Source organism: Cebidichthys violaceus, unplaced genomic scaffold, assembly GCF_023349555.1.
Source record: "Cebidichthys violaceus isolate CVI_PGR_0920_01 unplaced genomic scaffold, fCebVio1.0.p SCAF_23, whole genome shotgun sequence".
Lineage (NCBI taxonomy): Eukaryota > Metazoa > Chordata > Actinopteri > Perciformes > Stichaeidae > Cebidichthys > Cebidichthys violaceus.
In genome coordinates this window covers 2,140,715-2,151,954 of record NW_027176406.1, presented here as the reverse complement: position 1 = coordinate 2,151,954, position 11,240 = coordinate 2,140,715, and the positions used below count along the sequence as shown (strand labels likewise).

The 11,240-nt window shown below is 40.2% G+C and overlaps 1 protein-coding gene across 1 annotated transcript; it reads left to right on the top strand.

The window, feature by feature from the left end:
• Window positions 1-741: 741 nt before the first annotated feature.
• On the top strand, window positions 742-10,569 carry csf2rb (colony stimulating factor 2 receptor subunit beta). Its single transcript, XM_068718972.1, has 15 exons — window positions 742-813; window positions 3,140-3,332; window positions 3,897-4,017; window positions 4,131-4,312; window positions 4,442-4,596; window positions 5,443-5,587; window positions 5,891-6,023; window positions 6,114-6,268; window positions 6,890-7,023; window positions 7,104-7,278; window positions 7,507-7,603; window positions 7,801-7,867; window positions 7,961-8,040; window positions 8,348-8,519; window positions 9,225-10,569. Exons 2-15 carry the CDS (start codon window positions 3,227-3,229, stop codon window positions 9,621-9,623), a joined length of 2,121 nt encoding a protein of 706 aa, XP_068575073.1. The 5' UTR covers window positions 742-813; window positions 3,140-3,226; the 3' UTR covers window positions 9,624-10,569.
• The last annotated feature ends 671 nt before the right edge of the window (window positions 10,570-11,240 follow it).

The following is an 11,240-nucleotide window of genomic DNA, read 5'->3' as shown; positions in this document are numbered from 1 at the left end:
ACCTCGCAGCAAATGATCACACTTTCTTCACTTCACCCACCTTTGACTGACAGCAGGCCAGGTCTGTGGGACGTTTGAAGTCACTTGTAGGGAAATGAAAAGTCGCTGTTTAAGTGACACAGTAGCTACAAACAATAATATATAACTGATCAAATTACAATGTTTCAAAATGTAAACAATGTAATTTGAAATGTAAAATGTAATATCCTGAGCGTGACAGCTGCACGTGGCCCAGATACGTTAAGGAAATGTGCAACCTTATCTCAAGCATGCAGTCGCTTAACCACTGATACTTGTATTTAGACAACAAACCTTCAGTAGGTGTATTATGAAACCAAAATCATTTGTGACACCAGATAACTACATTGTTTTGCTTTATTGCATTTCAACAGTAAGGGTAAAAGTAATGTAAGAAAACATGCAGGTTAGTGGCCTGAGTCAGTTAAAACATGCTGTAGCAGGTTTCCTGGTTCAGCAGACCATAACAATTAACCACTATTACAACGTTTTAATTGATCGTTTTCCACCTTCTATGCCAAACAGAGCCAGAAACACATCCTAATCATGTGTCTTTGCTTTTTATAAGTTTCCAATATATGCGTTTAGCTGTATCTCCAGAATACAGTAACAAAATGAAACGCATTTAAGTGAACTTGACATTAAGTGTCTGAGTGGACAGAAAGGGGAAACTGAAGTCGTCACATAGGAAACTCCCACAGAGTTCTCGACAGTGTTGATGAGGAGCCGGCTGACAAGAAGGAAGCAGCGGAGACAGACGGACAAAGAAAATGTTGAAAGTCTTCATTATGAGAGGTATGTGACTGATTAACTGGACACACAAGAGGACTTTTAGTGAAGGTTGTTATACTTTGAACCAATGTGTCGTTTCACAGCTCAAAATTGTCTGAATGCTGTAAATATCACCTGATGTCTCAATATAACGGTGATATTTTAAAAGGAAATAGTAACACACTTACAATACGTAAATAATAATAATGAGTAAAACCGCTAAAATCATTTTATACACAGTTATGGTTACAAACTCTCTCGTATTTGAAGTGTCATACATTTGCCACAAAAGGGGAAAAAAAACGCATGTTAAAAAAAGTTAATTATTATTTCCATTTTTTTTATTTTCTGTAGATATCGCAGTAATATTGCTATCGTGAATTCTCAGTGAAAATCTGATATTGTGGCAGGCCTGATGTATCAAAGAGTTCATGTGTCGTGATATTCATGTATGCTCAGAACTAATTTTCCATCATGTTAGTATATCTGAAAGGAGAAAGTCAAAAGCAGCTGGTCCTGCATTAGAACTGATGTTAGAATGTGTTCATGTGACAACATGAAATCCTACATGTTGACATCCTGTGACTCAGATATGACTTACTTACAGTGAATTTTCCTAATCAGACAATAATGTGGTAAGAGTGACGCAAGAGGAAATGTAGGTATTAAGTGTGCAAAGAGCAAAATCAGCTTGCAGTTACATCATTATACATCAACGTGATTTCTTCATATCTTCTCAGATGCTGTATGCATGCTGCTATTCGTCTATATGCAGGTTGTCCATGTATCTGCTTGTTTCTTAGGGTTGCCTTTGATCTCAGCAGTCTGGTGGTTTTTCACATGTCACACCTGCCGTTGTACGACCTGCTGTACTACATTGTTTGTTTCAAAGTCAGCGTTGGTGTCCCACATTCTCCAGAAGGGGCTGTCCCCCCAAAACCTGCTCCTGTAAACAACAGCTACTGCAGAAAAGCAGAAGTGGAGTCTGTTAAGCCTGAGTGACCCTTAAATCCTGCCTTAGGTTTATCATTATTCTAGAGCGCTGAGATTAGCTCTTCTTTTTCTTTAATCTTGTTATATGTTCAAGTTATTTTTCTTAAATTGCTTATTTATCTCTTTATTTGATGGTATTATATCTTTAAAAAAGGTTCTAAACACACTAAGATTTTGCACAGGTTGAATTTAAATATTTCTTATTATTTGTGTGCCTGGGATCTACAATAGAATACAATATATATATATATATATATATATATATATATATATATGTTAAAATCATTGTAAGAGAATGTTTTTATTAGGAAGCTATAGAATTAAATTAAATTCTCTTCATATTCAGTTTCTGAATTGTGGAGATTATATTATTTGTTGAAAAAAAAGTGTTATCATTGTATTATGATTATTAGAAGCTAATAAATAATCTTTTTTTGGTGAATTGTAGGGTGCAGGATGGATTTCAATTCAGAAACTACTTTATGTAAATAAAGGGTGCCTTTGGGTGCAGATAACAACATTTTAAAGAAAATATTAATAGGACATAACCAAAAACCATTAATAGGACATTTATAACTAAGTGGAAATAAAACTTGCATCATGCTGGTGAATAATTAGATTTAAAAAAGAGTATATTGGAAAAATATCTAATTCAATATCATGTAGTCCACGAAATTTGGGCAAAACTATGTTTTCATACTGTGTCTGTTATGTTGAATCAACACTGGTGAGATTTCCATTAACTGCCTTAGATTACATTTACATTACATTACAGTCATTTAACAGACGCTTTTATCCAAAGCGACTTACAATTCAAGATCTATCTACACACCGTAGACGCAGCTACGGGAGCAATTTTGGGGTTAAGTGTCTTGCTCAAGGACACATTGACATGAGACTAGTAGAGCAGGTCTACTGCAGATCGAACCGCCAACCCTCTGATTGAAAGGCGGCCATGCTCTCCACTTAGCCACAGTCACCCCTAGATGCTGCAGTTTGAACGTTGTAAGCATTTCTCCACAGTGTGCCAGGCTGTATATGTTAACATGTACAGTATATTAAAGCAGGGTGGTAAAAGCGCTCATGTGTGTCACCAGTAATTGGTTCTATTTATTTATTGATGTGTTTGGACCTCAGTGACTGCATGTGTGTTTGGTCCGTCACATGTGAGGGAGAGAGATAAGAAGCAGGCGGATGTGTGGTGACATCCCACAACAAGCAAACTCTCAAAGCGGAAGTGAGTGCTGGTAGTGTGGTCATGACTCATTTCTTCATTATTTCTAGTAAATGCACTAATTTTCTCACTCCTCTCCCCTCCGTCTATCTGTATTCGCTCGACTTCTCATCTCATCGACAGACTTCTGGATGATGTGAATACACACAGGAACGTTTCCAGAGACAGAGTCGAAAAAACAAGCGGCCCCCACCCTGTCTGTCCCCTGGAATGATGCCTCTTTTTTGGGTTGTGCTTTGGGCCATGCTCCCTCCTCTGGCTCTCTCCTGTGGTCCAGACTGTTGTATCGTCCATGAGAGCAGCGAGTTGCAGAAAAGTAAGTCTCCACAGTATTCTTCTGGCTCCATCAGGATTTTTTAGGAATCAAATTCTTGAACATTTCCCAGTTTGATCATATTTCAGATTCTAAATTGGATCATTGATCAGTTACTTCTGTACATCTCGGGATGTTTTTTGTTAGATACATTTAATTTCTATTTTCTGCTACTTCTTCTCCAATGCTTTAAGATACCGAAGCTCATTTCTAGAAACATCATTAAATGTTGATTTAATTTAAAAACAGGTTTAAGTATTTTTACTGCACAACGATTATTAGGACAGGAATACCTTTATAAGATTGAAGTTTTTTTGAAGATTTAATTGCCCAAAACTAAAGCAGTTACCTGCACCCAAAGCTGTTCACACATTACGACACATTAATCCTATAAAATATGTATATGTACTTACTTATACTTACTTCTTACTTACTATTTTGACAGACTTATTTTTACATACTTTTTGTTACAATGCCTATTCTACACAAAACAAAAGCCACAAAGAGTAATTTAACCCAGTTACTGGGCAATCACCTGAAAACAACTCGTCTCTCTCCCTATACCAGCGTCTCCGTTGCTGAAATCCTTACAGTGCCACAACGACTACAAGTCTTATGTCCACTGCAAGTGGAGGGAATACGGAAACGAAACACTGCAGCTCTGGTTCAAGGAAGAAAACAACAACAGGTAAGAGCAAGAGCAGGGGGGACAGAGTTTGTTGAGGATGTGGGATTATGGGGAGCATGTCATTGCGGTATCAACGTCTTCCGTCCCACAGCTCTGTGTCCATGTCCTCGCAGGAAGCAGTGCACGCCTTACGGTGCTGAAGTACAGGATGCAAGTGAGCCCAGGACTGTCCAGTGTAGATATGAAACCCGTGTATTTTCCATTGGCATCATACACACCGTCTTTTTCCTCAAGAAAAAAACGCTGACCTTCTGCTCATCTGTCCCACACAAGCTCCTGGATCTTTCTGAGCACTGTGAGTTTACCCACTCGTCATAGCGGTCACTTTTACTGTGAGGATAACAATGGAAAGCAATGATTACGTTTCATGAGGAAATAATGACAGCGCTTCACTTGAACTGGTATGCGTGTCTGTGTTGTACAGTGAGAGCCCGTCCACCGGTGAACCTGTCCACACGTGGTGCAGGTGATGGAGGCAGACGGCTCAGTTGGTCCAGTCCCTACCCCTCCTCCTCCTCCCTGAACAAACACATCACCTATCAGCTCAGCTACAGGACAGACAGACAGGACAACTGGACGGTTAGCATATGTCTTACTCAACGCAATCTGCTGCCAGCCTTTGACTACGAGCCACATTACTGAAGTGACAAACGTTTTTGAAATCATGGAGTGGGTATTTAATTAAAAAGGTCAGGAAATAGAGTGAAATGACAAAAATTTAAACTGAAATTAGGATTTGTCTAACGGTAAAATAGCATCCACTGCAAAGGCCTACTCTATAGTGATGTAGCAGCTGGCACAGCGGTGCTTTGAACAAAAGGCATTGTTGACTTTTAGCTCACTGATAATGCTAATATATGAAGTGATCTTAATTATATATCATCAACACACACAGAAGCAGAAACAAAACAAAAAAAAGCACTGTTCAAAATATTTTTAAAACGTTGAATTGAATATTCTGTAAACTAACTTAATTTATTATTTTTTTTGTCCTTCATTTTTTGTAGTAAAGACATCTTACATTTTCAAGGGGTTTTACCAACAAATCCACTTCAAGAGATGGGCCTTGATTCCTCTTTCTAACAACAACTTATTAGTTAGATGTACAAAAGGGAACACAATAAAGAGAAGAAGAAAAAAACTGCTTAAGTTTCAGTTTCCATTTTACTTTGGGTTATGGGGCTGGGGTTAAATGTCTTTTTGGTTGGGAGAGTGTTGAATTGAAAGAATGTATTATTTAAACTCTATGCTAAAAGCAATAAGCAATGTTTTTCCTGTAAATGTACATTCATTTATATGGAGTTTGGCCATTATAATATGAAGAGTAAGAAGAGAGTGTTTTTCCGTGTAGCACATCTTCACAATGCCAAAATAAATGCACAGCAGCTTCTGGAACTCTCACGTGTCTCTTTTCATTCTCTACAGACTGAGGACGTCACAAACACCAGCGTGAAACTAGAGAAGCGACTGTTGCTCCCGGGTCGCAGGTATGAGGCCAGGGTCAGGGCCCGGGTCAGAGTGGGTCAGTGGAGCGACTGGAGTCCTGTGGTGACCTGGCGCACTGAAGAAGGTGAGTCAAAGAATGCATTCAAAACCTAAATGCAACCCATTAACCCAACTGCGCATACTTCTCTGTATGCGTACAAATTAGTTTCGGCTCTTTTTTTCACTCACATTTCTGAGTGAAACCATTTGGCTCGGATATTTAATGTACTGGATCATTTTACTCCAGACGGGTCTTTCCCTCTGATACAGACCCTGCTCCTTATCTCCTCTCCTCACATTTCTAATCTTCTCCCTCTGTCCATCTTTCATGGGAGTACTCAGATGCTTTGCAGCTGTCGTTATTCGCTCGCTCTCTTTCTGATTCTAGACACTGGGCAGTTTCCCAGTTTGCATTGCGTGCTGGATGGAGAGAAGGCGGTGATGTGTAGCTGGGAGGTGAGCAGAGAGGTAGATCAGTTCATCACCTACCAGCTGGCATGTCGACACAACCAGACGGCGCGGTGAGTGGACAATACCACAAGGTTGAGGCTGAAAAACAATGCATCCCATTATCATGCATTCATTCCTCTTCTTTTACTCCCTGCCTTCAGGTACGAGAGATGCTGTGTGAACCCAACGGTCAGCTCTGACCTCGGCAGGGCTGTGCTGCGGTACAGCTGCCCACTGACTGTCGCAGACCCCGCACATCTGCTCGTGGAGCTCATTCCAGCACGCAGAACCAAGAGCTTTGAGGTCGACAAACACAGTGAGTGGACAGGAGACGGACGGGTTATACGTTCTAAGAGAGTTTGAGAGGTGGAGGGAGTTGACATCATGTGTCCTGCTAATTTGAAGACACACCGTAACACTGCAGGGAGCTGTGCAGAGAGATACGCAGCGCTGGGTAGAGCTGTGATTGAGGGACCCCACCTAGTGTTTGATTGGCCCCACTGCATCCATGTCTGCTTATCACCAGACAATAAGATATGGTCAGATTGTTTCGGTTTTATTATGTCATCAAAACAACTTGCAGATAACACACAAAATATTCACCGCAAAACAAAGAAAAAGATTCTTCCCAGGAAATTATAAAAATTAAAATAATTTTCTTACGCCTGTTCAAAAACTCTAATAGATTCAGAGAATCATCTGGAATGCTGTTCCCCACACACTGACAGGATCTTGATATAAAAGAGACATTTTATTATGCTGGTCTATGTTGTGCTCAAACACAACAGTCTGGTGCCTCACCATTTAGGACTCACCATGACTTACTGCTAAATACTGAACCCTCTCTAAAATGTCCTACACATGATTTGGTTGTTTCAAAACCAAAAAAAATATTTTCCATCAAGACTGTATGCTACAAAACTTTCTTGTTGCACAGTTCGCCCCCGCCCACCGCAGCAGGTGAAGGTGAGGCAGAAAGACACCAACTGGATGGTGGAATGGACGAATCCAAGCACAGCTTCAAAACCCAGACTGTTTTATCAGGTGTGCTATTACAGGAAACAGGATCAGGTGAGTGTTTTTCCCTGTATTGTAGTTCCTTCATGCTAACTATGAACAGACAATTTTACTCTATATATATTTTTTTTCAGGGATCGTCTGTCCTGCTGAACATTTCAGAGGGGTCCACGTCCGTGAGCATCCTGGGAGCCTCTCTGGCCCCGTCCCAGCACTACCAGGTCAAGGTCAGGTCGCTGGTCGTCCCCACCCACTATGAAGGAATCCCCTCTGAATGGACCGATCCTGAGGAGTGGACCTCGCAAGAGGGTACTTTACAGTAGCAGCACAGGCAGTACCAAGATATTGGACATCTCAAACATAAAGAAACAGATTTCACCTATTTTCTGCAGGACTTACACTATATTATTGTGTTTCATTCATGTCCAGTTTATTCAAAGGTAAACAACATGGGGCCAAAACAAAACCCATCATAATACAGACCATGAGAGATTATCATCAGTATCATCATTAATTCTGTTTTCTGTCCCCTGACAGCCATCTGGTCCCCAACAACGCTGATCTATTTCACCATCGGTGTGCTTGTGGCCGCTGTCTTCCTCACACTCTACTGCACCATTCCAGCTTGTCAAAGGTACTTTATGTACTTTAATACAAGCAATACCTCACATTACTTTGAACCTACAGGTGTTTTCATTATGGAAATATATTGCCTTGTAAAACATTAAAGTAGCACACAGGCTTTACTACATACCAAATAAAGTTTCATAAATGAAAGGTTGTGTCGTTTTTAATAAAACTCTTTTTATATGGTATATTTTGAACAAACAGAAGGGCGATTCTGTGGGTGGACTCAGTCCCTTCTCCAGGCAAAAGCAAAATCCTGTCCGAGATCAAGGTAAACTTGATAACTCTACAGTTTGATATAATTATCTCCATTTCTGGTGCATCAAGGAATGTTGTAATGTGTAAAACATTTTTTGTGATCCAGTCTTCCACCAACTGGACCTTCATGCAGAGTGAGAGCATGCCCATCTGTAAAGTGATGCGTTTGGACAGTGTGTCGACATGGTAATGCATTTCACACTCGAGACAGATAATAATAATAATAATAATAATAATAATAATAATAATAATAATAATAATAATAATAACAAATGTTGCTGTCATGGAAGAAAAGATGTGTGAAATACAGCTGTAATAATTCAGGAAAAGCATGAAAGGATGAATTAATTAATATCTCTCTCTCTCTCTCTCTCTCTCTCTCTCTCTCTCTCTCTCTCTCTCTCTCTCTCTCTCTCTCTCTCTCTCTCTCTCTCTCTCTCTCTCTCTCTCTCTCTCTCTCTCTCTCTCTCTCTCTCTCTCTCTCTCTCTGCAGCTCCTCAGACACTTTGCTGTGGCCAACCAAGGACACGGAACAAAAGCGTCTGGAGTGTCTGGAGGAGGACGAGGGCTGCTGGAAGTGTGATAACCTGCCCCCCCCTGCTGAGAAGAATAAACACTCTGACAGATCCTCCATGAGCTTCAGCGGTCCGTACATCTTCTGTAAGGTTAGTTACTCACAACCAGTGTCTTTTGTCAGGTATCCAGGTGCTGAGGATTTCTAAATCAACTATGCAATAACTGCTGAAAGATGCAGAAGAAGGAATCAGCTACCTCTAGCTATTGAGGTATCTACTGATATTAGCAAAATAACAAATTCTCACACAAAATTAAAAAATAGTAAACATGTAAAATTGTTGTGGTTTTACGGTGGGTTATGTACTATTTACTGCAGTAATTTGAAGTCCACGTTCCAGGACAAGAAGTAGTGACACTCACGTAACACTCATAAAAATATAATGTGTCGTTTTTACACATTGCACAAATTAAACAAACAAGATAAAGCATCTTTATTAGTGAGGTTTAGAGGGGCTGTTACAGCTAGCTGTCTCGCCCTGTTTCAAGTCTTTATGCTAAGCTAAGCTAACCGGCTGCTGGATATGGTATCAATCCTCTCATCTAATTCTCTGTAATAAAGTGAAAATTATCAACTTTTCCTTTAATCAAAATGATATCACATTCAATGTTATAGTATGACTTGAGTACTGGGGAAATGTAGTGAGAACAAAAACAAAAAGAAGATCACCACTTGCACATACTGTATAGCAGCTTATAGATTAGCAAATGTTTAAAGGTTATCAAAAAAAAAAATGAATTTGCAAACTTTGCCACCTTTAAGTGTCCCACTGAACAGCATTGTTTCTATCTGACAGTCATCAGAGGCAAACCGCAAGTCAGCGGCTGTTAGGTGTGACGAGAAAGAGAGGAAACAAGAAACCCCATCAGACGACTCTTCATCCCCTTCGCCGGTGAATTTCGCCCTTTACAGGGAAGGTTATGTGTGTCTACCCGGCCGCAGCGTCTCCAGGTCCACACAGGATCTTGTATCTCACAGCGGCGCCGGCGCAAACACACACAGGCACGACAGCGCCGAGCAGGACCAACAGTGTCCAGACGAAACGGACGTGCAGCCGGGCCCCAGCGAGGCCGCTAGCAGCCAGCAGCCTCCAGCCTACACCTTAGAGCCGTTCACCCCCTGGCCTCAGGGGGGCACCGCACTGGCCTCGGGGTACTGCCACCTCCCCGCAGCTTTCATAAGAGCAGCAAAGTGAACTGAAGGAGGACCTATGTGGCTTTCTCAGCAGATATAGCAATTATTCAATCTGTGATTTTGTTTTTTTTATAGAAGCTTTCCACTTTATTTTTAAATATGCTTCCATATGAAAAAATGCATTCACTGAATTTGATTTTATATGTTAGAAATGAACCATTTTGATGGTTATATCTGACCAAACATCGAGCTGGATGTCTGGACAATGGAGGGCAGTAGTGAGCTGAGCCTTTTGAGTGGAATGCAAGTAAATCTACGGGATGGACTTCAGTAAGTCTTCAGGATTTGTTTTTAGCTTCTTTTTTTTTTTAAACTTCCTCACACATTCCAGGTCAGAATGAAATAACAGAAGCACCTTACACTCTGATATAGTACAATACAACTGCCCCCCTTAAAATAAATACCTTTGTGAAGTTCAGACTATTTCATTTCCTGGTCAGAGAGATTCATCATTATCATCACTTCCTTCCTGGTATATTTTCCCAGACATGTAAATATGTTACTCACAGAATGTATGGACATGTCTAACACACAGAGATTCTTAAGAGCTGTGTGCCTTTTTATTCTTTCCCTGAATTCCCTGTCTCTCTCACAGCTGAGGTGGAAGACGCAGAATTATGTCAACTGCATTTCATGGGAAAAGTGTGGAAGTTTGCTGACAGCCATGTTCGCTGCGGTCATGTATGCACGTCTGCACAAAGGTGTGTGAGTTAGGACCTTGTTGTCAATGTTGTAGCCTACGTGTTGCTGAATGTATATATATACAGAATGTTATCTACATGCCGATGTGCTGCCATGTTGTGTGTGGGGCCTACAGAGACATTAAATTAAATGACAATGTACATAGAAAATGTTCAGTGTCAATACGTGAGACTTGCCATCTTCTTCAGGTATGTTATTTATAGTACAGGCTTTATAATTGCTGATAAAATAATGCAAGTTCAAAATGTCTGCTGCACTTTTGTGTTGTGCTCATATCTTAAACCATGTTTTAAGAATGCCTTCTCATCACAAACACCCAAACATAAACAAGGGCTTAAAGTTTCCAGGCTGGCTGGCAAACTGTGTCGGCCTCTTAGTTTATAAAGGTAAAACAAGCTAAAACTAATGCAGTCCGATGGAACTGTCCTGCAACAATTCCTACCACCACAAAGGTTGTAATGTTCAGTTTTTGTTGAAACTGTTTTAGAGAGAACTTGAATTGTATCAGTGGTTTTCAAACTGTGTCCGTCATCCCCCTCTTTGGAGAGAAATATCTGTCCCTCTTCTATTATGATAAAATGTCTCTTTGAAAAAGAAATTTGCATGTAAAGGATTTCAATGAAAATATTCACAAAAATTCTAAATAATGCCTGCAGGCGTTATTGTTAAGCAAGTAGAAACTCTTGTATGATTAGCACTATAAGATATGCCGAGATGCAGGTAACCAAGCGGAAAGTGGTTAGGTTTCATAATCTTAAAAAAAAAAACTCAATAGGAAAAAAAGAAAATACAGCAGAAAAACTTCAAAAGGGTCTCAAGACCAGAGTTTCTGCCTGTATCTGCTAAAACAAGGTCCGCATTAAGTCGAGGAAGGACCAGAACGCCCTGATGTGTTCAATTTTCCACCTCATTTAAG